Source organism: Lemur catta, chromosome 9 (assembly GCF_020740605.2).
Source record: "Lemur catta isolate mLemCat1 chromosome 9, mLemCat1.pri, whole genome shotgun sequence".
In the NCBI taxonomy this organism is placed as follows: domain Eukaryota; kingdom Metazoa; phylum Chordata; class Mammalia; order Primates; family Lemuridae; genus Lemur; species Lemur catta.
In genome coordinates this window covers 26540777-26567546 of record NC_059136.1, presented here as the reverse complement: position 1 = coordinate 26567546, position 26770 = coordinate 26540777, and the positions used below count along the sequence as shown (strand labels likewise).

Genomic DNA, 26770 nt, shown 5'->3' with positions numbered 1-26770 from the left:
CAAGGACTGACCGACCCCGGCTGTAGAGGGGTCCCTGGGACCGTGAGAGGACACCTCCCATCATCTCCACCTTTACTTCTCTCTTCACCAAAGTCAACACCTGTAACTCCTCAACAGGCTGCTGCTGTGCCCTCTGCCAGTCCCAAGCACTCTATTTTCGGTGTCTCTTCATAAAAAAACCTTCTATCTTCATGTAAAATTCTTATTTTGTCACAAACTCCTTGGAGACAGTGGGTCTACCAGGCCCACATTCACTTTGGCTTGAACGAAGGAATCTGCCTCAGGTCCAGGAACCTATGCCATGTATACACAGAGGATGTTTTCAGAATCCAGGAGGCCATCTGGAACAATCTGAAACCATACCATGCAATTTGACCATCCCCATAGCCACAGAATCCACACATGGCTAAGATAATTAACAGATATGCACACCAGTGTGGCCTCTTCGTGGAGAGGGTCTCTGAGTGAGCTCTCATGCCTCAGCACCTTTGGGACCTTTCCCATTCTCGTGCCTTTGATAGACTCTTATCCACCCCTAACAGCCATGCAAATGCCACCCCCTCTGTGGAGCCTTCCTTGATTGCCCCAGCAACTTCTTCATCTGAACCTACAGCACTGGGCCCAGGGTGCTGTCCTTGCTCCCCTACAGTGCACTTAATTCCCAGATGACATGCCCACTTCCCACTAGACTAGGCAACTGCCCTGAGACCTTGTCTTTGTGTCTCAGCCTCTTAAGTGCCTCACAAAGTTCGTGCTTGACCCAAAAGTAGGTGCTCTGTGAAGACTGCTGAACACACAAATGAGTGAACTGGGGGTTTCTCCAGAGTGTTTGCTCAGTCAGTTGAGTGCCTTACTGTAAGTCAGGCAGATGTGAGGTTCAGAGCAGGCTCCATTTTATGGAACACTGTCTTATAGCACTGTCCTCCTGAAAACTCTCTCAGTCTTTGCAAAATGGCATCTTCATGCCTCGGTAAGCTGTACAATCCGATTCCAGTTTCTCAGACAATTGCACCCGTGTTTTCAGCTGTCAGTCTGTGAACTCCTCAAGCCCGGCTCTGATAGGTGGCCATTAGAACCTGTCACTAACATGAATATCAACACTGGCAAGAAACACGTGACCCAGAGACAAGAGCACCACCAGCTCCAGGAAGACCTTTCCTCACACCCAATCAATACTTCATTAAGTGGGGCCTTTGAAGCATGAAGAGGTTAAGAAAAGGCCAACCCTTTGGTCCATATCTCCTTGCCATGGAATTTCTGAGCTATCTATGGTTAAAATTCAATAGCTAAACACCTCTTGGGTCCTTCTCGGTGGCCAGAAGCCCTGGGCAGGGTCCACCAAGGTCCAAGGTGGGCACCATGGGAAGGATATGATCCTCCAGTGGATGTCCAGTTTGCTGCTGATCTCCAGGCCTCGTGCCTCCTGCCGCTCTTCTTCCAGCTGCTTTGGATTTGCAAATTGCCCCTTCTCCCCAGGGGATTCTGGGAAACTCTCAACGCTGAACTTGTCCACTTGAATCGCCATTCTAAGAGAGGGAAAAAAACACAGCAGAGAATTGATCAGCAGGGCAATGTTCTCCTGCCTGCTGTTGGGGAATCAGCACATGCCAGCGTGAGACAGCATAATGAATCATTATCGTTAGTAACGCATAACAGATTCATTCCAGGAAAATGAAATAATAGACTCCCAAGGTGGCCCTGACTTCAGAGCTGGTTCAACACACAGTTTGTCACTGAAGACACAGTCACAGATTCAAACCTCTGAGAAGACAGGTGTTACCTCAGATGAAAATTTCAATTCTGTAATAGGGGAAGGTGGACAAGAGCCAGTGTGCTGCAGACAGTGGGCCGGATCAGGATTTAAACTCCTAAGGGACGATCACCCCAGAGACCCCAAAAGCCCACTGAGGACTCCCTGCTCGTGCTCTGAGCTCTACCTGCCACCTCCCACGCGCACATCCCTCCGCAGCCAGGTGGACTCGCTCACCACCAGCTGCCAGCCCCCATGAGGCCACACCCAGCTTCCTGTGTGTCGGGCCCCACTTGTCTCTGCAGCTGCTGCCCATCCTCCCTGCAGGCCTCTGCTCAAGATCACGTCCTCCACAAAGCCTCCCCACCTGCTGCATTGCTGATCTGGCCCTTCTGACCTTCTGACAGTTTCTGGAATATACCAGACTCTCCCTGCCTCATCCTTTGCACTCTCTGCCCCCTATGCCTGGAATGTTCTTCTCCAGGCCCTTGGCACAGCTAGATCCTTTCCACTCTTGAGGTGGCAGCTTAAGAAAGGCCTCCCAGGCTCCTGGGCTATAGCAGCATTCTCTCTCACCCCTCGCCTCATTCTCTCCTGCAGCATCCAACTTACTTCTGTCAGGGCATTTATCATGAGCTTAAAGATGTATCTTTGGATTTGTTAATTGCCTACCAATTCTACTGGAATTTAACTCCCTGAGGGCAGAGATCCTCCTGGTCTTGTTTAACATTTCCCGGGGCCTAGAAGAATGCCTGGCATGCTGCAGTGATTCAATAAATAATGAGGTGAATAAATGAATGTGTGAATTAAAAGCCTTCCCTGATACTGCAAGGCAATGTTTACCTTCCCGTCCTCACTGCTCACAGGTCGTGCACTACACCCACATCCCGTCCAGCTGCATCCCCAGGTCCAAACACAGCACCAGGTCTGCAGAAGACACGCAGCCCACGTGTCTGAAAGCTCTAGTGAACCTTGTAGGCTGTCTCCACTCCAGACCATGACACTGGCATAGGCAGCGCCTGTGTCTTACTGATGTTTGAAACCCACCTCTTAGCACAAAATCAGGCAAACAGTAAAGCTGCGTTACAAGGATGAAATGAAGGGACAGAGGGAGGAAGGGGGGGGTTCATGTTAGGCCCCTAAATTCCAGCTCCAGCTGAAAGAAGACTGAGAATTCATCAGCCAATGGATGGAAGTAGGCGTCTTGGATTGTCTCAGAGACTGTGCTATAGCCAGAATTATTCAGCAAAACCAGGTTCTAACTGGCCTTTGTGGCTATTCTCTTTAACAAACAAGAAACAGGAGGAACTGCTATTGAAGGGGTGAAAATGCAAGATTAAATCCAAAGAAGAGATCTTGGTAGTCACGACAGCTTGCGAAAGAAGCACTATAGTGCCAGTAAATCAATAGCTCTTGGCCCAAGGCACTGCGTGTCCAGCTGAGCTACGCCGGAGACACAGTTGCTCCTGGTTGAACACAGAGGACGGTGCTTTTGTGGCAGAAATCCTTTATTAAAAATCACATTTGCTGTTTTTCTCTGATTATTTAAGTAGATAGCTTATTGTAAAAAGTTGGAAAATAGAAAAAAGCATGAAAGAAAATAAAAGCACACAAATCTTACACTCTAATGTTAATTTCTTAATTATATATAGTCTTTTCCCTAAGCATGTGTATTTGAACATAGTTTAAATTGTTACATATGTATAAATCATTATGAATCATTTTTACATACGCATAATTTGAAGTCATGTTTTATTCTCTTAATACACTGTGAACACTTTTCACATCATTAAAAATTAATTTCAACATATTCTACCATATGGATGTATCATAATCTACATAACAATTCCCCTATTTTTTGGACTGGCAGATCTTTCCCATTAAAAACAAAATTACTGCTATAAAAAAAGTCCTGACAACATCTTGGTGCCGAATGCTCTGTCTGTGCTCATGGCTGGCTCCTTGAGTCTATTCCTAGAGGCGGGATCACTGACTCGAGGGCGCGGAACGTAAGGCCCAGATCAGAGTCCTTGGTTCCCGCTCAGGTGTCCACAGAGGCACGTTCTGCAAGTGGCTCGGCAGGCGCCCCTCTCCCTGCACCACTGCCAATATTGGCGAAGATCAATTTTTAATCTTTGCTAGTAATAGGCAAAATGCCACCTCATCGATGTTTTAATTTGAAGGTCCAAATTATCCTTGAGATTGAACGTTTTTCAGGTGCTTATTAACCATGTATCTCTCTACCTCTGTGAGTGATCTACACGTATAGCAAGAGAGCTTCTTGTTTTCCACCCAGCAAAAGCTCTTCTTATTTCCCCACCTGAAAGGTAGATTGAAGCAAACTAGAGCTCTCTTCAAATAAAAGGTCAGAATATTTCCTAAGTGTCGCTAAAAAATGCCAATTTAAGTTCATTGCCTGATAACCCAAAACGAACTGATAACTTTGACTTTTCAATTGGGTTTGGAAACAGTCCCCAGTCCGAGACTCTCTTCCTGTTGGACACAGAAGGGAGAGAAAAGCCCGACAGGCAGCAACCTTAGGGTTAGAACACACCCTGGCCGCCACAGCCACTGGAATTTCATTTGTCTGGTTATCTGGGGGTATCTTTCAAACAATTTCTGGTTGAGTAAACATCATACTGCATTACCCACCTCCAACTGTAACAAAATTGTGGCCAACTGTGCCCATAAAACTAAAAAGGGTAAACAAAAAAAATGTAAGGAAAACTTACTATGTGCCAAGCCCTATTCTAGGTGTTTCGTATATATTCATCTTATTCAATTTGCAGCCAGCCCCAGAAAGGCCGTGATTTGCTTCATGTTGTAGGTGGCAGATGAAGCTCTGGATGCATAGGCCATCTGCCCAACGTCACAGAGCTAGCAAGCCTCACACCAAGTCTGCCTCTCAGACTCAGTCCTCTCTCTGATTGTCTGTGGCTTTATTTGGTTCTCCTTTGCTTAGGCAGAGTACCTAAAAGGACATCATTTCTTTACATGGCCCCCCGCAAAGGCACCTGCTTCCTTCATGCTGCAGGTGTTGGAGGGAGTGGTTGTTCGGGTGGGCTCCCGAGAGGCAGCAGCACGGGGCCATTGCCCAGAAGTCTGCCCATCATGCTAATAGCTCTTTTGAGCAATGCCTCTTTGCCAGAGTGGTTTTTGCTGTTATTGTTGTTTCAATTTTTAATAAAGTAAGGGCATTATACCAAGGATAAGGTGTATTGCCCACTGACAGTATCTGGCCAAGGATGAAAATCCAGTCCCCGGCTCCCTGTCAAGCACGCTCTCAGGAATGGGAGGACTTTGCAAGGAACATCAGGATGGAGATATCTTCCCAGTGAATGGGCAGAGTGGACGGGAGGCCAGCCCTTGTCACAGGCATCTGCTGACCCAGGGAGCAATCCCAGGGCTGGGCTGGGTGCTCTGAGGGAAGGGATTTCCTAGTCATCTGAGTCTCTTCCACATGCCCTTAGCTTCTCTGCATCCTGGACCACTGTTCACTGTGAAGCGGGTGCTCGTGTTTGAGCTCACTGGCACTTTGACACGATCCCTGGGGTCAGCTGAAGGGACAGACTAGAACCCCAGGTGGAGGAGAGGACCTGGCACACAAAAAGCTTCCAAGACAGGACTTCTGTGGATCTTATAAAACACGCCATCAAATTTCAGCTCTTCCATGAGGCTTATCCAACTATATAACCCCCCTCGGAACATTTCCCTCCTGGAATGGCCGTACTATCTCACAATTTTAAAGTTCCTCATGGTATGCAAAACATTGAAGATTAGTATTTTCAACTGATTGGGGCTAACAAATATTGTGCAGATTAAATAAGATAGTGGATACAAAATGGGCAGCACAGTGCCCGGTACACAAATCACACTCTACAAATAGTGGCTGCTGTCATGATTACAATTCCCATGTTACAGATGAAGGAACTGAGGTGCTGAGAAGTTTAGGAAACAATCTAAGGTTGAAGAAAAAGAGCAAGGCCATGGAAGAGCTTAATTTTGAATATCAAATTCTGTCCTGACGTCCAATCCACGACTCTTAGTGCTGCCTCCGGCCCAGGACCATCTCTATCACTGCTTGGTTCTCTTCATCTTTCATGAGTGGGAGTTAAATAAAATTAATACTATTATTGAATGCCAATTTTTATGTTTAATTTTATGGCCAAATGTGACAATAATAGTCAAGAGTTAGAACTAAAAAAAGGTGCTGTGATTTCTGAAGAGTCTATAAAAAAGCGGTGGTTTTTAAAATACCATATCATATGATTCAGTCTCTGAACAGCCAATAACCTCACCAGGGAACACAATGATGACATTTAAATACAAATCAAGGAGTCAGATTTAAAAGGACTATCCACATATAATCAAATTGAACTTTCATTGGGAGATAATTGTTAGTTATAAGACTGGTATTCTAAATTTATGTGGTGCATCATACGGGAATCTATTTGACTATGCACAACACCAGCCTATGCTCTGTTTTACAATGAAGTGCAGCGCCCAGTGAGAGGGAAGCAGCCGCCTTTCAGAGTCATCTGTCCTGAATGAGAAGGGACTTTAAGCAGATAAGGAATGAACATTGACATCTGGCTCACGCCCAAAGAGAAGATCATTTTCTCCTTAAGCCTCATAGATCAATTATGGTAAAAAGAGAAACCCTCATTATTATTGTTAACTGAAGGGAAAAGATAAGCTGTATTCTAAAACTCAAAGCTCTACGTGCTCCAACCAAAGCATCATCTGGGATTGCACCAAAATCAAAGCAAGGGCGCCCACCACATCCTGAGCCCACTGTGGGCCCCTCGCACACCCTGGTGCCAAGTGACATGTTTTATCCTCCGCATCTCCATTCTCACAGCAGTCCTGGGAGGGAGTATACCCACCTGCTGCAGAAAACAAGGTCGCTTGCCCAAGGCCACAGAGATGGCAAATGGAAGACAGATTTCAAAACCACGCTTGCAAGAGCCTGGAGCCTGCAGCAAGCAACGGTCAGAGGGGTCCAGAGAGCCACCCCTGTCCCCTGAACTGGGGCACAGACTCAACAGGGTGCTTGACACTCACACTGGTCGCATGTTAACAAGCAGCGCAGCCCTCCCACAGCCACCTGCATCCCACGGAGCCACGGGGCTGGAGCACTCCATCAGGGTCAGTGCAGCGCATAAACAAGCTTTGGCCTGGGGCCAGGCAGCCTATGCTCTTGTTCTTCGCTCCAAGCATGGGCTGGAAAATCACTCGGTGGCAGAAACCTAGGAGATTCAAGTGTTAGACAGATCCTCGGTCTCTTTCATCATTAAAGTCTGTGATTCTGAGGCTTTTAGTTTTTTGGAATCTTGAGTTCCTCGCTGTGAACTGGAGGTTGGTGGGGCCCATCTATTTCTTCAGCTGGGTTCTGGGAGGTGCAAGAAGGCTAAGGGTTAGGACTGCTATGGCTATCGGGTGGCAGCTGCCTATTGCTGCGGGGACGGCTTCTCAAAAGTGGTATGTGGTATGAACACCCTGGTTCCCAAATCTGTCTCCGTCCAGCTGGTCCTACAGGAGTGAGACCAGGGAAGAGACCCCCATCCTGTGCTTAGAAAGCCCCTGAATATGCACGATCTCATTTTAGGCTTACAGGGGTCCTGTATCACTACCCTCATTTTACAGAGGGCTGAACTGAGCCCACAGGAGTGAAAACAAGCCATAATCACTGAAGTGCTTGTAATAAGATAGCCAGACTCTAAGCCAGTTTTCCTTCCATCCACAGAGTGCCTAAGGTCAGGGGACCCCTCGGCTTAGAATGAGCCCTCACCAGGCCAGCCCTTCCTGGCTGTCCCTTCACGGAGCTAACCCCACTCCCAGATGCCACCTTCCCTGAGCAGCCTCCCTGCCCACCCACCCCTGCTTCCCAAGCCTCACCTAACCCCATACTGCCCCTCACGTCCTCTCCATAATTACTGTGTCTGGGCTGGTCTCCTCCCTGAGGCCAGGCACCAGGTCTCAGTAGCTTTCTGTATCTCTGCAGCTCAGTGTTTGCAACATACAACTGCTAGGTTAGACAAAGTATGTTAACGAGTGATGCTGGCACATGGAGCCTCAGGAATATTCCCTTAAATGCTGATAATCGCTCACATAAAACGTGTAAGTATTTATTCCACATTAGAGGAAAAGCATGAAGTGACACTTTTGATGGCCAGAGACTGAGATGTTCTGGAGAAGCCAGCTCTGCAGCGTCAGGGCACTGGGAGCATCTCCCTCTGTCCCAGCCAGCACGGCGTGGAAAGCACAACCCCTTACCTTGCATTTCTATACGTGAACATTTATTTTAGTGCCTTTAAGTACTTTCTTTCCTCAGCACAGAAAATAGTGCTTAATAAAATGAGATTCGCCCTTAATGCCACTGGCTGCCAGCTGCCCTCCCTCTCCAAACTGCAGAAGGCAAGCAAGGCTGGGTTCCTGCATTACGGGTCATTTCTAATTGAGTTCCCTCTGCATAGGCCTCCTGAGGAAGCAGATTTTCCATCTTAACAGGGCTGCCTGGCCTGCTGGATCCAAACAGCTGAGAGTCCGGCAAAAGCAGGGCCCTGTGCCCTGTCCCCCATGGCCTCTGCAGTGCAGCACGGAGGGGCAGGGGTCCAAGTCGGCAGTCAGGAGTTCAAGCCCTGCCACTCCTGACTTCCCACCGTGTGCCATTCGGGACGGGTCTCCCAGCTGTGGGGCCGCGTCTGGGACGGAGAGCTGTGTAGAGGAAGGGGCAGTGGGCCTTGCAGCAACGCAGATGGGACTCCCACACACTCTTTGTCACCTTGGAGCTTTGTGGCCAGAGGCGAGCTACCTGAGTGTCTCTAGGCCTGTTTTTGATCCACAAAATGGACATCCTACATTGCGGGGTTAGTCAGGATTTGGGAGAACTAATTCGAACCATTTGGCACATAATTAGTGTTTGAAAAATTATAGTTGTTACTCTTTGGGGTAATGAAAATGTTTTAAAATGGATTGTGGTAATGGTTGCCCAACTCTGCAAATATGCTGAAAACCACTCACTTGTACACTTTAAATGGATAAATTGCCTGGTATGTAAATCAAATCTCAATAAAGCTGTTTTAAAAAATTATGGCTATTAAAGGAAGTTATCATAATGTACATCAAAGAGGATAGCGTTCATAAAGACACTTTGTGAAATATAAAATGCCAGATGAATATTAGCTATTTTGTGTATTATTTTCACTCGTTGTCTTGTGTTCATAAATGACATTTCACTTAAGTTGACATCAAGGTGCTCAAGTCTCCCACTACATCCTCACCTCAGTTGTGTCAAAGCTGTTTCTTCAACTTTTTCCCCCAAGCAACCAGAGCGCAGCGCAGGCCCTCAGAACCCCATGCTGAAGCGGGCAGCCGCTCAGGGGCATCTCACACCCCCTCGCTTGGACCTTCACCACCGCTCACAGACCCCAGGAACAGCAAGAGGCTCCTGCCAAGCCCTGGAAGTCATTTCAACATTTCTCCGCATTTACTCTATCTCCAAGGGTGGGTTTTTGGTTTTTCTCCAATGTTCTTCACTGAATATTCCAGGGATGTTTGTACTAAGATTAAATTGCCTATCAGATTCTCTACTGGTTTTCTGCTATTCTTGTAAAGCCTGAAGGACCTGCTTTCTGCCCAGGTCTAATTCTCATCTGTTGTGCTTTGGGGCAAGTTGCTCCATCTCTGAGCCTCCACCCTTGGTCTGTAACGGAGAAAAGAGCTTCCTACGGAGTCACTGCAAGGTACAGCTAAGTTAACCTAAGCAACACCCAGGACAGGGCACCCAGCTTATGCTCAGTCAGGGTTACTTCTTTCCTGCTTTCTGAATATAATGGAAAGTCAGCTATTTTGAAGTTTCTCTGCCTTGTAAGACTGAGAGAACTGGAGTTCTTCCTTGCTTCTCCCAAAGGGTCATGCTTAGCTCACAGTAGGACTAAAAAATCTGCTGCCACAGCAACTGCCTAGGTGAAGGAGCTCACACTAGGACCAGCAGCACCTGTCAAGGCAGGTATGTTATGGTTCCAAATTTCCTTAAATGCAAAGCTGGTACATAACAAAATCTCAGGCTTATCTCAGCTCATTTTAAGTTCTTGTCAAGTAACCAGCCAAATTTGGAGGGGTGGGTATTAAGGAGTGGCATGTGGCAGTCAGAGTCTACTTCTGCTTCCTTCATCCCCCCAGCAGATGGATCTGCTGTAGCGGGTCTCTGATGGTGTGGGCGCCACAGCCAGGAGCCTACCCTGCCTGGTGGGTAGGACCCCAGCAGTTCTCATCGCATTCATGTAATTTGGACCTTGCACAACAACTAGAGGACACTGACTGCTCCCACGAGACACAGGCTGTTGTGACTACCTGGCTACAGTCTCCTGAGGCTCTGCAAAGTCTCACCACACTGTGCAACTCCACTAGCTAACCTGTGAGGGCAGGCAGGCAGTAACACCATGGTTTAAACAGGGATGCTGCCCAGGGCCAGGTCTAGGGGCAGGAACCTGGGACAAACCACACTGTGGTTAGCTCAGCAGCATTGGAGAGTAGCTGCCATGTTGCAGGCCCTACACTCGGTGCACAGGGACATTTGAATGAATCAGAAACAGGCCCCATCCCTCCAGCAACTTCAGAATCCTATGGACGAGATAGACCATAGAGAACCAGACCATTAGGTTTGTGGTAAGTTGTGACAAGTGCTATGATACAGGACCTTCAGGATGTTATAGGAGTACAGAAAGAAGCAACCAATTTTGCCTGAGAAACTTCAGGGAGTTGGAGAGAGTATTGTCCAGGCTCAGACGTGCAGGGTAGGGGAGCAGCTGTTGGAGGGGTGCAGGTGGAGGACCATCCTAGGTCCAGAAAACACTACCTGCAAAGAGCCAGGTGTGGCAGTGCATGTAGGCTGGCTTAAGCCTGGAGGATCAGTCTGGACAGATGGCAGGGCCTGGAGAGGGACTAAGGTAGAGAGGTAAGCAGGGCAAGGTAACACGGGGCTCACAGGCCTTGCCAAGGACTTTGCACATCCGCCTCTCACTGCTGCCCCGTAGAAGGCTAAACAGATGGGCAGGTGGCCCACACTGAAAGGAGTGACAAAGGCTAGTTCTCAGAAGAGAGGAAATCAAAAAAGGTAGCACAAAAAGGAACAACCGGAGGAGGTAAAGAGAAAGACAATAAGCTATAGAGGGAGAGAATATTTGCTGACTACAGTGATCACATATATTAACTCCTTTATTTTTATTCCCCTCCAAGTTTAATCCTTGAAATGGGGTTTTTATCTTCACAAAGCAGATGAGGCGAATGAGGCTCAGGCAATGAAGTGACTGCCAAGGGCCGGGTTTCTGTGGACGCTCATGGCACATCCTTCTGCAGAGCCTCCTGGAAGGTGTGGCTGGCAGCTGCAGCCAGGGGGGCCAGAGGCCTGCTACGCACACAGGGGTGTCCAAAGGAGAGACAGGTGAGGCACAGCCTCCTCCTCAGTTCCAGGTGAGACACTGCCCAGAAGCCCAAACCCAGGACCTCAGTCCAAGCTTCCAAAATAAGTACACCCCTTCCCACGTGCCTCACGTTAGGGCACAGAGGGGAGGGGAGTGGTCCAAATCCACTCAGCTAACACCAGGCAGAGCCAGGACACAAATCAATCTTCTAACTGCAAGCCCAGAGAGCTGAAGATAAAGAGAAAAGAAAAATTTGGAACATCTCTGGCAATTTTTTTCCCAGTATGTCACTAAAGAAAGAAAGCAAGAGAATTCCACGGAATTATTTTTGACATCTGGATTTCAGAAAGACCATGGCAGCTTCCCTCATCAAACTAATCAGAAGCCAAAGAACCAACAGAGTCAAATCCTAAAATAGTTTTTGTTAGAACAGCTACAGATGGATCAGCCTGGTAAACCAACTAAAAGGCAGAATAAGGATCCTGTACCCCACCAATTGCAAAGGTAAATGAAAATATCCTAAAGGACCATTATGCCAGTTATCTGGCCTCCACAGAATTAAAAATCCCTTTGTATACAAACGTTCTCCTTAAATGGAGCTGATCCTATAAACAACTGCCATGTTGCATCAGTCTTTTTTGACAGAAATCTTTCCATGTTAGGATGCAAATTTCCCTACCTTCCGGGATGTGGGCTGTGCCATGAGGGTTCTCTGCATGCCTGGTGTGCGGGCATAGCGTGGGCACATCAGACTCAGATGCTGCTCCTGGGCCCGTGGGCGGCCCCAGGGAGGGCTTGCCATCATCATGTCCTCCCCGCAGGCCAGGCTCCCTGCTAGGTGCTCTCACTTAATTCTCACGACCACCCCACGCAGTAAATATCACCACCGTCAGAGCCCACATCCCACTGAAGAGGAAACCGAGGCTCAGCAGTTCCCCACTTTGCATGAGCCACAGAAGCGGTGTGCGGTGGGATCTCGCGTGCACTGATGAGGCAGACGTGGCCCTGCATCCAGTGGAGTGAAGCCTCCTTGAGACACAGGGTCACGGGAGGCCTCGCAAGTGTCCACTCAGTGCCTAGCATGGAGCCCAAATGTGCACGAGTCATGTCTGCTGGACTCCGCTCACACCACAAGACCTAGTTTCTTGTGTTAGCTCTGCCACACTGGCGGTGACCTGGGAAAGTGTCCTGATCCCTGCGAGCCTCGGACTTCCTCAAAAAGTGAGCACAATACCTACTTAGACAGAGATGATCTGTGCTTTAGTTGAGACAGCATATATTCCATAAGGAAAATCTTTATTCTAAATTCTAGTTCTTTTACTGCTATTATTATTATGGCTATAACTTCCCACTGACATCTCAGACTTGACATATCCAAAACCAGACACACCCTGACCAAGCCTATTTCTCTGGGGAAACTCACCACTTCCCTGTCCTGCCCAGCCCTCGCAGGGCCAACGCTTACCTTGGATTCCTCCTTCTCCTTTGCCCCACCTGACCCCTGCCACATCTCACATCCGTGGGCCCCACTCCCACACCCCCAGGCCTCTTCCCCAAGCCTGGTGCAGGCCTCTGGCTTCCTCCTCTGTGGCTCACATCAATGTCATTGTAACTCCCAGCTCCTGCCTCTCCATTCTCCAATCCCCTTTGCCTTGCAGTCCTCAATTTTCCTTCAGCAGGTATCGGGTCACATATGGACATGGACTGGCCTGGTTGTAAAGGGCTCCTGCTTGCCGATCACATGAGCCAAAAATCCTACTCCTAGGTATTCACCAAGACAAATGAAAACATACATCTATTCAAAGTCTTGTATGTGAATGGTCATAGCAGCTTTTTTTTTCTTTTTGAGAGAGGGTCTCACTCTGTCACCCATGCTGGAATACAGTGGCATCATCATAGCTCACTGCAGTCTCAAACTCCTGGACTCAGGTGATCCTCCTGCCTTAACCTCTCAAGTAGCTGAGACTTTAAGTGCGTACTATGTCTGGCTCATTTTTCTATTTTTTTGTAGAGATGGGGTCTCACTATGGTCCTCAACCTGGTCCTGAACTCCTGTCCTCAAGCCTCCCAAATTGCACAGCAGCTTTAACTATAACAGCCAAAAATGCAGAAACTACCCAAATATCCATCAACAGATGAATGGATAAACAAATAATGGTATATATTTAGAATGAGATACTAGTCAACTATACAAAGGAAGGAACTATTGTTACATGCCAACAATGTGGATGAATCTCAAAATCATTGTGCTGAGTAAGTGGTGTCAGACTAACATAAGTACATACTATTGATCCCATTTATATAAAACTCTAGAACATATAAGCTAACCTATAGTAGCAGAAAGCAGGACAGTGGTTGCCAGGCATAGATTACAAAAGGGCCACAAAGAACTTTTGGGGGGTGACAGAAACGTTTGTGATAATGAATGCTGAAAATCTCTTGGGTATATGCATATGTCAAAGCTGATCAAATTTTGCACTTTAAATATGTGTAGTTTATTATACTCCAATCATCCTTCTATAAAAGTGTACCAAAAGATATATCCAGTGTAAATGTCTCACACAAGAACTGTCTGGCTTTCAACCACTAGAGTCAGAAAAACCTGGATTTGAAACCTAGATCTAGCAGGAGACTGAAGTTCCTTGACCTCAATTTCTTTGTGTGTAAAATGGAAAAACCCATTGTATCCACCCACCTCAGGGCTGCTGCCAGTGTCTAGAGAGTGCATGGCTGCTGCTCCTCGGCCACGCCGGTTTTGCCATCCCTGTGCTTCTGCATCTGCTACGGCGTCCTGCCCTCTCCCCACTGTGCAAAGGGGACTCTGGTTCAAGTTCCTTCCTCTCAACCCCAGAGCACTGTATATGGTCTACTACGGTGCTTATGGGGTTTTGTCTTACCCTTTTGTTGGGACATTTTACATCTCTAGGAAACTGTAGGCACCTCAGGAGGAAGAATGCGTCATACTCTGTTGAATCTCCCACAATTCTCAGTACATGGACAAGTAAACAACAAGTCCTTAAACAAGTCCTTAAATACTGCTAATGAGGAGATGAGCGCTTGGAGGGTGGTGAGGAGAGTCCCCAAATGTGTTCTACCCGCCAACAGCAATTCCATTTTGTGGTAAATTTGTGACTAGCAAGTACTTAATGAAACTGGGAATTATCATTAGTTCTATTTGTTTAAAATAAAAAATGGATTCTCTTTAAAATGCATTAAGTAATCAAGAATCCTCTAAACTTTAGGTATTATATACTTTTTTTGTTGCTTTTCCTGACAGTCACACAGCTAGGGATCACGTCTGTCACATTTTAAACAATGATGTCTCTAAAGTCTTGCACAGTGCAGAGTGAATGATCAATAAATGAATATACTTAAAGCTTAGAGTCACCACAATAAAATGTAAAGTCTGATATATTTTAGTTAATACAAGGTGTCTTTAAATAACGTTAGGACAAAGCCATTCTCAAACCCAGTGCTGGCTCAGATCTGGCGGGGAGGGGACGGGGCTCGGCCTTTCCTGTGGCTCAGGCAGCCATGCTGCCCTTGGCTTTGCTTTTCGCCTCTCACAGAGTCACCACACAGCCTGCCTCCCTTTCTGATTTGCAGGGCTGCACAGTGCCTCTGCATGCATCCTGCAATCTCGGGGACCATGAAGCCAGGCACCTGACGGCGGGTATGTGAGGAGTACACCCCGAGGCTCCCCTGGCCTATGACCCTGGCTGAGTGAGGCTATGCAGGGTGGCCGAGGGTGCTCAGGGAAGGCCGCAGGGGAGCAGGGGGAGCTGAGGACGGGCCTCTGGGACTCACCCTCATGACCTGTCTTCCCTCATCTCCAGCCTAGCCCTTTTTGCTTTAGCCCCTTCAGTCACCTCCAGGGTCCAAAATACAGCTGCTAATCTGTAGAATGGGGGTGACCACCACCTTATAGGTTGGGGCTTCTCTAGTCCTAGGAGCAGTGCTGACACACAGAAGGCCATCAATATAAATATCTGGTGCTACGAGTGGATTCTGCCGTCTCTCCAAACTCCTCTGTTACGCCCAGGTAACTTAAAGAAAATACATCATGTATGGCAGATAACAGATGTTGAACAAGCATAAGTTCACTTCAATTATTTCTGGGATCTCCTGGATGTCTTAGATGTGACAGATGAGGGGACGATACTTAGGGAGTATTGCGCCCCTTGGGCCTTGTATGTGCTATCTTAACACGTATTTATGCCTGCGTTCTGACTCTGGAGATGGGGCAGGTGTGTTAAGCAGGGCCAAGGGGCTGTAGCCAGCCTGTGGTTGACATACAACTTAGGCAATCCAGAAATAATGTGTGCAACAGGGAAACAGCATAAAGGCACACAAAATGAGTCTGTCTCTGGCGAACTTCAACTACAGTGTAGGTAGGATAGATAGCTCAGGATTACATGGGAAGACAAGGGAGTTAATGACTAGAACAAAGCCTTGGAAATGAACTTCTGTTTTGCATTCCAAATAGCAAATGCTAGGCAGGTCTTTAAGGAAACAGATTAATGTTATTCATACCTCTCTATTTTCAAGCCTAGACATAAAAAGGACAAATGACAGATTAATATTCAACGGTAATCTCAACCCTTTGAGACCCTGCAAATACAATCAGGGGCATCCCCATGTTTGACCCCATGGAGGAGGGAACTTAAATGCAAAGGGATTTCATTTTTAGCCAATCCTAGTGACTGGCCTTGCAGAGCTAGAGATCCCTTGGAGACCCAGCCCAATTCCACCACTGTCTGACACATGAGACCCTCCGGAGGAGAGGCTCAGACTCAGAGGAGGAAGGAGGAGCGAACAGGTTTATCATGAAACCACAGAAACAGCGACGTTATTAAGTGCTCAGTGCACACCAGACACGTACATTAACTCACTGACTGTTCACACCGGTAGTACCTCCTTGCACAGGTGTGAAAAAAGGCACAAGCAACTAACCACCCCACTGGAGTTAGCCCTCAGGCACTGGGGCCTGTCCTTTATTGATTCCAGGGTCTGAGCAAGAAGCAAGCCCAAGGCCCTGGCTCTCATCCTCCCACCTCCCAGCCCGCCCCAAAGAAGTAAGGGAAGGAGCTTCTGGATGATTCCAATCCCATCTCTACAATGACAAGCTGTGAGATCACTGGGAACCAATTCAACCTAGTGAGGCTCGGCTTTCTTATCTGAAAATTGAGAATATTAATAATAGATAACTGCCAGTTACTGAATGCCAGCTGCACTAGACCCTATTTTTACCTGTAATCCTTACAACCACCTTAGGAGCTTGACATTAATATCTCCATTTCAGACAGGAGGGAAAAGAAGACTGGGGAGGTCAATGACATGGAAAATATATATATAATGACAATTTTCAACAAGATTTTGCTGGTGGAATCACATTCAATTTGAGCCCTAGAGAGAAGGATGAATATTTTTTCCACAGGGCCTGGCACACACCTTGAGACAGCTGCCCCCTGGAACCCTGTCTGCAGCATTAGGAATTTTCCAGCTGAAAGGAACCTAAAGACTCCCTAGTCCAATCCTCTCTCTGCACAAATTAAACAAACCTGAGCCCCAAGGTTACACAAAGCTTTGGGCCTGAGCCTCTGGGCCCTGCCATCTGGAAAGAGCTCCTTCTCTGCATACTGCATGGGAGTGTTAACTTGACATGGTCCAGTCTGCAAAACCAAATCTGTACAGTCTTGGTATAGGCAGGCAATGGATCGAGCACAGATCTCTATAATTTGTCAACCCATCTTGATAAGGTTGATCATCATATCTTATCATAGCATCATTAAGGATTACCAGTGGCATGCGGTAGAGGAAGAAGGGAAACATGTATGTAACATGAGAAATTAGGCCCATTTCACCTGGAAAATATAACTCTGATTTATTTGCTCTATAGCAGCTGACGATAGCCTGTCATAGAAATTCTTTGTTGAAAATGAAGAATAAAAATCACCCAGAGTTGTTTTGCTATACATCCAAATTAGAAAACGCTACTCTCTGGATGATTTATGCTTCAATTTTTTCCCTTATTCATGGAGAATTTGTCAAGTATTATAGGAGCACCTAAGGGCAGCAATACAATTCAAAATGAAAGAAAAAGCCAAAGAAATCCAGATGCACAGCCAAGGTCTGGGTGCTACCCCAAGGTCAGCGGTCTGGTCCTTGGAAGCACTGACCTCCCAGACAACGACACAGAGAAGCCAGCTGGGCAGAGCCCTGAGGCAGCCCTCAGAGCCACCTCACCATGAACAGAGGGACTTTTACCCCCTCAGGACTTGCTCAGAGCAGCCACCAGAGGAAGAGTCCATCCCATACCATGGATATCAGGCTTGGCCACATGGCTTTGGCTACTGGCCCTGAGCAGAGTGACATATGCCGCGTTGGATCAGAGGTACATCAGACACCATTTCTGTTTCCCCTGACACCACAAGGTAAGGATGGCTGACCTGACTCCTCGAATAGAAAAGGATCCTCAAGCCTCAGCCAACCTCTCATTGATGTGTAATGTGAGATGACGTCAACCTTTGCTTTAATTCACCAACATCTAGGAATAGTCTGCTGCTACCACCGTGTAAACAGGTGAAAAATCACACAGCTCTTCTTCCACATGCCCTGGCACCTCTGCTGCAGTACATGAATGCTGTCTCTTCAAGGTCTTGTGCAAAGGCCATGATTTCCAGAAGCATTTCCTCATTCCCAGCCAGAAGCAATCTTTCTCTTCTCAAGACCTCTAACCCCTTATCTGTCTACTTGTGGACTTCATTGGTTCTTTTGTTCTGTTTTTCTGCATTATGATTCTCTAGGACCAAGCTTTATTTCTCCTGCTGCCTTGAGGACATGACCCAGGGAGCAGTGCTCTGAACCTTACCTGGATCCTATGCCTACTTGTTCTATTTGTTCTATGTAAAACAGGAAGCTCCACAACCAAGATCTCACCCAACATTTCAGGAATATGGACTAATTAGCACATGAATATGTGTTGAATTATGAATGAATAAATGAATTAGGAAATTACATTATCAGTGATACCTATAAAACCAAACTGCCCAGTAAGATATTATCTCTCCTGCAGGAAATAACTCCAACCTCTCATTAATGCATTCAGCACATGGCTTGAACAGAGTAGACAGCTAGTCCCAGACCTCAAATTTGGGGTTAGAGTAAGACTCTGCTGCCAACAGAGGTCATGTGAGCCCAGGGCCAGAGTCTTGAGCCCACACACATTTCCTCCGACCCCTTGCCACAGCAGGACACTTCTCCACGGTTTTGCCCAGACTCTGCACACCTCTCTGAGGCCACAGCTGACTGTGTCTCAAAACTTGGACTCTGCTACCTTTGCTCATTCATCATCTTCTGGTGTCTGTTCTTCCCACACTAAGTTTTGGTACTTGGTTCTTACAAATCTGAGATTAGTCCAAGTCCCTGATCAGTTTTGAACTGATACGGACTCCAGAGCCCCCTCACATAGCTGTGTGAGCTCAAGCAAATTACATAACCTATCTGAATTCCAATTCCTTTAAGTCAGCAATCATTAGTTAATTAATTAGTGTCATGCAAGATTAAGGTAAAGATGAGAAATAATATCTAGAAGGCATCGTCTATAGCATGTGGTTACTAATAGGTACCATCTATTATTTTGTAAATCTATCTGATTGTAATAGCATCCTGCCCATATTTCTCTATCCTTAGCTGATATTAAATTACAGAAACCTACATGAGAAGATATACTTGGCAGAATCATTTTTGAAAACAAATTAAAAAAAAAAAACAGATCAAGCCACCTCATTGCTTTCATTCATTCAACAAAATGCTTTGTGTGCTGACACTGTAACAGTTGCTGCTTTGGCTAGATCTCTGACTTTAAGTGCAGTCTGAGAGAGAGAGAGAGGGAAAGAGAGAGAGAGAGAGAGAGAGAGAGAGGGGGGGGGGGAGGGAGAGAGGGAGAGAGGAGATGAGTGCAACCGTGAGCATGGCATGAACATGTACAGGCTGCTTGGAAGGGGTGTCTCCCACCATTATGGTTAGCGGTGACAATAATGAGAAATATTCCACCACCATTGATGACAATTTGCACAGACAATGGAAAATCTGGGCTCTTTAAACTTCCAATCTCTTTGAGACCATGTACTGCTGCCTGGCTTTCCTGGTGCTATTTCAATGGTACTCGCAGGGTGGAGAGTCTTTTACTTAATAGTCAGCCCCCTTCTGATTCATCACTTGTAAAATGCTAAGCAATTCTCTTCTAATTCTCTTCTGTCTTCAGGAAACTGCCTTTGTCCTACTGAGGAACCTCCAGGGCTGAACAAATGGCCAGAGGCCCCAGCTCTGCAGATGGAAGAAGGCTCACCCTCCCTGCTCTCCAGAGCAGACACGCTGGGCCCAACTCCAAGGGTTCTTCAGTCCATGGTCACAGATGGGGGACGCTGCTCTGGACAGGACTGTGTGCTGGCCAAAAGGATGAAGACAGCCTGAGCTGGAGTCACTCACACTTGGGCTTGGGACTTCACCACTGCTTGGGACCCACTCGTGGCCTGGGTCAAACCCGGTAAGTATTCTGAGGTTTTGCTTTCCTCACCTACAAAATGGGGATAAGGATGCCAGCTTCCCAGATTGTTGTGAGAGTTAAGATAATGTTCAAGGAATCTTTGGTACAACACAAGTAGAAGACAGGGAGAAGTGAAGGTTTTCCCTAGGAAACTTGTCACTTCACCTCTCAGGATTTCAGCACCCCCCCTGCAAATGATCTTACAGGAGCCTTGTGAGGACAAAGCAAGACAGCACCGTGCGTGAGAGAGAGAATGCATGGGAAACAAAAGATAGGTGGGCCTCCACGCAAAACCTTCTGTTCTAGAACCCCTCAGAGGGTGGACTCAGGAATTCAGTAAATGTAGTCACTGAAAGGGAAGGAGAAGGGCAAAGATATTTTTCAATCCCACGTGCATTTGTGTTAGTCTCTGAGCCAGGGAGACCCCACTTGTCCTACTTCTCAGGGTTACAGGGTGGTTAGCTCGCTCTGGAACCTCCGACAGTGTCTTCACCTCTCTGGGCCTGACTTTCCTCATCCTTAGAAAAAAATACCTATACCACTGCATTCTAATAAGAATCGAGAAAGGAGATGAGAGAGAGAGAGAGAGAGAGAGAGAGAGAGAGAGAGAGAGAGAGAGAGAGAGAGAGAGAGAGAGAACTACATGCTTAGTGCAGCGCCCAGTGCAAATCCATGACCAGCACGCGGGGCTCCCCCCTCCATCCCGACTCTCACCTGTGGACATGGGCACAAAGAGGACAGTATGTAATTTCCTCCGAGAGCTCAAAACTGGGAAGCAGGGATATGATAAGGCATTTTTGTACTAAGCATCCCTCAGATATGTATCCCACATCAAAATATGTTTCTTCAGACTTGGAATTTTTTTACATTAGTTTCCAGTTCAGCTAATTTGCCAGAACTCTCGTAAGCTGCTTGGTGATGATCACAAATAAAAGCATTCTTTTTGCTATTGTGACCCACCAAGACTTACTGTGCTACAATTTAACACACCTTCAGATTAACCACCACATTTCATCAGCATAAGAACCCTTCCTCCTTCACTAATAGGGAAACTGAGGCACACAGACAACACACTAGGTGTCTGAAGCAACAGAGCTGGAAATGCAGCACCAAGACTTGCAGGGGACCTTCCTTGCTCCAGGTCCTGCATTGAGGAGGTCCACACTATGGGGGGACTGGGCCTGAGTGCCAGCCCAGAGAGGTGTTGCAGGCTCATGCTCACCTCCATCTCACCTGCTCCATGCTTTTCAGCTTCTTAAGGCTTCCATGGTCCTCACCAGAGGATTCCTGGAACCCCTGACTATTGCCCTCTTGAGACAGGACCCACTAGAGCCTGAAAGCCACAGTCTGACAAACAGCCCAACGCATATCATCACAGCTCTGTGAGTCCATTTAGAGATGCATTTAGAGATGGAAAATCCCAAGCACTTTCCAAAGTGATTTCTGAGTGAGGCAGTGCATTTATTCATTTACAACATGAGTCCTAAGTGCAGCCCTGTGAATAGCACTAGACCACACACTAGAAACAAAGACAAATGAAATGCAGCCCCTGCAATCAGGGGCGAATGGCGAGTGGCTAGACAGACACCTATCTGCAGGGTGTGCTGGATGCTGCAACAGCACTGGGGACAGGACCCAGCGGGGTGCACGGAGATCACTCAGCTCCGCACCTCCCCAAGATGGGGGGACCCCAGGCTGACAGCCGAGAGGGGAACACACGGCATGCTCAGGGCTGAGCCAGCCCTTCAGCTTCATGCTCAAGTGAGTCGGGATGGGGGCTTCCAGCTGGAAGGTGGGCAAGGTCAGACCATGACATGCCTCATCCCCAGGAGGGGACTGCTTAAGTCAACTGTGTTTATAGGATATTGTGAAATCATGAAAAACTATGTTCTTCAAGAGTAGATATAGAAACTCTAGTTATATTGTGGGGAAAGGGCCAGCTACAAAAAAGTGAACATAAAGTGATACCAATTTTGTATAAATGAAGTAAACTAGACACAGATCAATACAGATGTGGGTCTAGAGAGTGAGGCATCATCTTTGGGCATTGGGATTAAATGTAATTTTTAAATTATTTTCTTCACACTTTCCCTTATTTTCCAAAATGAATGCATTAATATGTTATTTTTGTAGGGGTTGACTGAAGTTATCTCAAAGAAGAACAGAAACCGCTTTCCTGGGAAGTGGCAGGCAGCTTCAGGCTGGAGCAGAGGTGGTGGCCCGGGCGGCAGGGGTGGGAGCGGGGGTGCCAGAAAGAGGGAGGACCAGAGCGACCAAAGACACAAGCATCGTCCACCGAAAACAGCAAGGAGCGAGGTAGAAGAGGATTAAGGTGAGGGGCTTCTGGAAGTGCAGACAGATGGCAGGACCACGAATGAAAGCACTCAGAAGGCACAGGGTGAAGTGGAAATGCGAACATAAATGTCACGTATTATTACCACGCCGCTATGGTTTCTAATCGCGTTAAGCATGGGTGACAGAGCTTTCTCTGACCAGCGCTTGACAAAGCCATCACTGCTCAGCTGCCAAAGCATCCCTGTACTTGCCTCGATGCTGGAGGTGGCTCAGAACACAGGTGAAAAAATGTTACCAAGGCGTGCAGAGACACACGTCCTAAGCTGTTCTGCATGTTTAGGGATTTGAAAACAGAGAAGTCAGCCTTGTGGGAGATCAATTCAACTAGAAAAATCTTTCAGGAGCCTGGCTTAATATTGAAAACGCCACGTCCTTGAAATATAAATAGGAAAAGGTCCTTAACAATATAGAGTTGACAACAGAGGTAAGAAATAAGTTCCTGATTTGAAACCGTAAAGCAGTGGCCTCTCCCCACCCCACGCTGACTGGCCAGTATTCATCTGGGGAGCTGAACAAAGGGCCCCCCTCCCTACCTGCCAATCCAGTGGTCCCTACCCAAAATCAGATGAGAAAATCAAACAGGAGTCGGTCATTGAAAATAGTCTATTTTTACAAGAAAACTTTTAAATGTGCAATTGCTTGAGACACGCAGTTATCCCAGATTAATTTTTGAAGGCAAAGGAGAAATAAGATGACTGAATAAAGTGTCACATCCTCTGATTCATCTCTCCTCCCTTCCTCCCTGGCCCTCAGCTAAGGGTTAAGGATAGCCCACCGTTCTCTAGACACGCTGCTAGGTGCCGGGCTACAGAGGCAACTCAAACATGGTTTTGCACTCAAATAACTGGCCAGATGTCTCAGGGGAGAGACAGACAGGCAGACAAACAAGCAGATGACTGCACCATACTTTGGTAAGGGCCACATTTGGGGGACATGTCATGGGAGCCAAAGAACGGGCGAAAGCCCAGACAGAGGCCATGGACGGTCTCAGAAAAGGTAATGCCTCAGCCAGGCGCTGGGCCCTGAGGAAGTGGGAGAGCACAGGAGCCAAGGCCCACGTGGTGAGCGGCAGCACACAGGAAGAAGCGTGGAGGGCAGGTGCTGGAACCTGCAAAGGAGGCAGGAAGGAGGGCCTGAGGAGGGGGGCAAGCCAAGAGAGGGCAGCATCCCATGAGCCAGACTAGAAGGAAGGGGTCCAGCACATTCAATGGGGCTGGAAGATCAGAGCATGCCCAGCTGATGCCCTTAGCCACCCGCCTAGGTCCCATTCCCAGGGTGGGATCTGCTCTTGGCCTGCCCAGCTCCATGAAGGCTTCTCCCAGGCTCCAGGTCTGTGGGCATGGGGGGACATGAGCACCCCTTTCTCAGGGGCTGATGTGCACTCCTGTAGCCCTGCATCCCAGGTCACCCCAACTCTGGGGCCTCTGTGTTCCCCTGTGGTCCTTCTGAGCAAGTGCTCCCACATTCTGATGATCTTGAACAACCTGATCCTATTTAATAATGGTTTATTCTGTATTGTCCAAAATATTTTAAAATCCTAAATCCTAGGATTGGAAAGAAATCTCTCAGCTCAGGGTGGCAACAAAAATGCCTCCAGGGCCCAGGAAGAGAAATAACTAACAGAGTCAGGTGCAAGGGCCTCATTTTCAATGCTGCAGCTGACATGGCATGCGGCGTGGTGTGTGTGTGTGGGGGTGTGTGTGTGTGTGTGTGTGTGTGTGTGTGTGTGTGTGTGTTGTGGGGGGGCTACGGGGGCTGAGCAGCCAAGATGGGCAGCGGCGCTTGGCCCCCACATGGCTGAGCCGCAGCATGTGGCTCTGTGCTGCCCAAGCTCTTGATCTTTCAAGAGAACCAGAAACTTGATTGAATCTGAAATTTCTATATTTTTAAAATGACAGCTCAATTTGCCAGTTTTTTTTTTTTTCACCCTAGGCAGGCTGAATATATTTGTGAGCTGGAGTGGGCCTGCTGGCCTGTACTTATGATTCTCTAATGGGTCGCCTGGTTGGCATACACCCTCCTCAGGGCCCCTCACCCCCAGAACACCTCCTTAGAAGATCTGCCACGGCCCCCACCGCCCGGCACAAAGAGCTCCATTAAGCTACTGACTGGAAGTCGCTGTCATTTCTGAACAGCTCTGTTAGTCAAGTTTTTTTTAATACATCTTTCTCTGCCATCTCTCCATACATACTGACACAAATTACTGGACAGAGAAATAGGGAAGAAACCACATTCTGAAGCTTGTTTTAGTTGGGGAGTTTTGGGTATGGTGTATTCCAACCAATATTATCATCTTCATCATCTTCAATTCAAATTTCAAACTGTGAAAACCTTGTAGTGCCAGATGGAAGGAAATGAAACATCATAATGAAATGGGGGGAAAAATTCAAAAGTAAATGAATCAGACACACGGCTAGAACATACCTGCTCCCTCCCTAAAGAAGTAGGACACGGTGTGAGGAGCCCTGGACTCAGCAGAGTCACAGGCCTGCCCTCACCTGCACAGAGGGGCCAGTGCTCAGCCCAGCAGAACTGCTCAGGAAGAGGAGAACAGATGGGCTGGCGGGGACACGGGGCAGGGACCACACCCCAGCCAGACCAATGGCAGCTCCACTGCCACCCATAGAACATCCTCCAAGAAGCTACAACCACATCAGCCAGAGGGGACCAATAGGCACCTTGACAAATGTCCCTGTTTCCCCTCCCAACCTCACAGCTATAGAGATCTTTGGGAATTAGGATCCAACGGCATCGCCTCCAACTGCCCTCATATTGCAGAGGTGGCAAGGGGAGAGCACACTCTCTTCCCCATCAAAGGAGTCTGCGTTCTGGCAGAGGGGCCTGGCCAGGGTAATTCTGAAGACCAGTGTGCGGGAAGAACAAAGACACAGGAGCCTGTATCAAGAACATGAGCTCTAGAATCAGACAGATCTGGAATTGAACCTCATTAAGTCATTTAACTTCACAAGCCTCAGTCTCCTTGTCTATATATTAGGAATTAGGAAACTGGCCTCCCTGGTTTGTAAACATTAAACTGGGCTGATGAACGTGAAATCACTTAGTGGACGGTGATGGTAACAGGGTGGAGGGTTGTCACAGTGTGCAGCAACATGCCAGCCCTTCTCTCATTCTTAGCAAGGGTCACGCTATTTCAGTTTGCTTAGCTTTGGGGTTTCCCCCCATTACGCCATACTACCGTCCTAGGGACAATTAAGGAATGGACAAACAATAGTTACCATTTATTGCATTGCTGGACATTGACCAAAAGAGCCCTATTTGGATCAGGAATTTGGTCATCTCACTTTAGAAAATAATGAGAATCTCAAAAGCTTCTAAGGGAAGTAATATGCTAGAAATAGAACTTCCCAAGATATTTCAGAAAAACAATTGTTCCCAGAACTTCTTATTGGTATTTAATAGGTATTAATATAACAAGAGTTCTGTAGTCAGAGAAATGTGGGCAACATGAAATTTTAAAAGGTAGAAAAGTTCCAGTATGTCTGAGCAAGCTCCAACTGCTCCTGAAAATAATAACTATAAATTATGGACAAAATCTGCTTAAATAAACAATCTGAAGCCACTGAAGGGTGAAGAAAAACAGGCATATTATAGAAAATAGGCATTTGGAGGAGGAAAAAACACAAAATAATATATGCTTTCTCTATGAATTGGCCTGAGAATAGGACAAGTCAGCACCACATGGCAACTAAAACTCTGGTAGAGAATCTGCTATTTTTCTTGGCCAAAAAATCAGAAGATAGAGTTTGGAGCAAGTAAAGCAAAGGAAAGCAAGGGGGAATGCAAGAAAGGAGAGGGCCAAAGTGCAGAAGTCCAAAACGTTGTATATATACAACCCAAATATTTCACTTACTCTTGAACCATGTATGAATGGAGCAGAGTCAGTGAAGTCCAGTTAAGCATAAAAGAAAAAAAACAATCTTCGAGATGTCTAAGAGGTAGAGTTTTTAGTTAGAGTCTAATAAAGATGAATGCCATCTAAATACTAAATGTTAAAAAATCAATTGTCTTCAAAGGAATATAACAGAATCCAAAGACTCCACAACATAAGATTACAAGGTCCAGGATACAACTGAAAATTAATTGACCTATGAAGAACCAAGAAATGTTCTTAATAAAAAATACAATCAGTAATTTGATATTAATTTTGAGATAATATACATGTTGTAAGTAGGAGACAAAGAATTTTTTTAAGTTACTAAAACTATACTTAGAAACATTATAGAAAATATTTTGGTAATGAATCAAAGGATAGAAAACCTCAGCAGATAGATAAAAATTGTAGAAAAATAAGTGGAAAAGCTTAAACTGAGAAATAGAATATCTATAATAAAAATGCACAAGAGCAAGGAAAGAGTCAGTAGACTAGAAGATAGAGCAAAAGAAGTAATTCAATCTTAAGAAGAGAGAGAAATAAAAAATGAGCAACAACAATAACAAAAGAACAGAGCTTCAGGGATTTGCAGAACAAAATCAAAAATTCTAACATACCTGTCCTTGGAGTCCCAAAAAGGAAGAATGAGGCAGAAAAATACATGTATTTAAAGAAGTAATAGCCAAAATTTTCCCTAATTTGGTGAAAGACCTAAATAAACAGATTCATAAAGTTTAGTAAAGCCCAAGCAGGATAAATGCAAAGAAAATCACAAGTAAGCATATCCTAGTCAAGCTGCT

The 26770-nt window shown here is 46.7% G+C and overlaps 1 protein-coding gene across 4 annotated transcripts in view; it reads right to left on the bottom strand.

Annotated features, from left to right (window-relative positions):
* The window catches only part of TRAPPC9 (trafficking protein particle complex subunit 9), a 600839-nt gene that overhangs the window by 147739 nt on the left and 426330 nt on the right, over nucleotides 1-26770 (bottom strand). For all 4 annotated transcript variants that reach the window (XR_006737185.1, XR_006737186.1, XM_045560810.1 and 1 more), the window contains one exon: nucleotides 1373-1526. Coding sequence is in view for 2 of the 4 variants with exons in the window: in XM_045560810.1 (XP_045416766.1) it covers nucleotides 1373-1526 (154 nt within the window). In the remaining 2 variants the exon portion in view is untranslated. The remainder of the gene's footprint in view (nucleotides 1-1372; nucleotides 1527-26770) is intronic.